The following is a 788-nucleotide window of genomic DNA, read 5'->3' on the forward strand; positions in this document are numbered from 1 at the left end:
TTATGATCTTAATATTATTTTCTATAGCTTCCATGACGATCCTACTGACTTTACCAAATCGTAATCAGTAATTGTTATATCTAATGCCTCAATCGCATTTCCGTATACATTATTCCAATCTTTATGTTTATCCTTTCTGTCTTTTAGTAGATTTTCTTTCATATTGATTACTTTGTCTGCTTTTTCTAGCCGATCTTTCACACGTTTTAATTTATCTTTCATTTCATTTGACATAGCTTCTAAATCTTTTCCAGATACCGCTTCTATCTTACTCTCGAGATTCTTCAGTAATTCATCATTACTATCTATTGCGTTTTCTAGTTCCTTACATTTCTCTAAACACATATCAGACTCGTCTAATTTAACTTGTGCCATTTCTTGACGTACGAGTTCAGTTTCTTCTATTTCTTCGCATTTCGAGTTTAATTTCTTATATATTTCCTCGAAATCGTTAGAAACTTCGTATGCTTCTTCTACGTTACTCTTCTTATTCTCGCTGCTTTCTTTTGTCAAGATGTATTGTTCTTTTAAATTTTCCACTTCTTTTACTATCTTTTCTTTCTCGTCTTGAGGAACATTTTCTGTTAGCTCATCACAAATATTTGTCAATGTCGATATGAAATCACCTCTATCTTTAATATCATTCTCGATATTCTGAAATAGATTTATTAACACAAATTTAGATATTTATAGAGACAGGTATACAACTGTACATATGTTAAGTGCATATGTATCCATTTTATAAATAAGCAACTGTCGTATGATAGATTTAGTAAATTGAATCAGAT

General features: G+C 30.2%; 1 protein-coding gene across 1 annotated transcript in view; it reads right to left on the reverse strand.

Annotated features, from left to right (window-relative positions):
• Positions 1 to 21: 21 nt before the first annotated feature.
• Positions 22 to 788, reverse strand: part of TRIADDRAFT_58289 (uncharacterized protein) — a gene marked incomplete at both ends in the record, with an annotated part of 34153 nt that continues 33386 nt past the window's right edge. Inside the window, one exon of the mRNA XM_002114416.1 lies at positions 22 to 654. Within this exon, the coding sequence (XP_002114452.1) occupies positions 22 to 654 (633 nt within the window). The remainder of the gene's footprint in view (positions 655 to 788) is intronic.

The sequence above is a fragment of the Trichoplax adhaerens genome, genomic scaffold (assembly GCF_000150275.1).
Source record: "Trichoplax adhaerens TRIADscaffold_7 genomic scaffold, whole genome shotgun sequence".
In the NCBI taxonomy this organism is placed as follows: domain Eukaryota; kingdom Metazoa; phylum Placozoa; class Uniplacotomia; order Trichoplacea; family Trichoplacidae; genus Trichoplax; species Trichoplax adhaerens.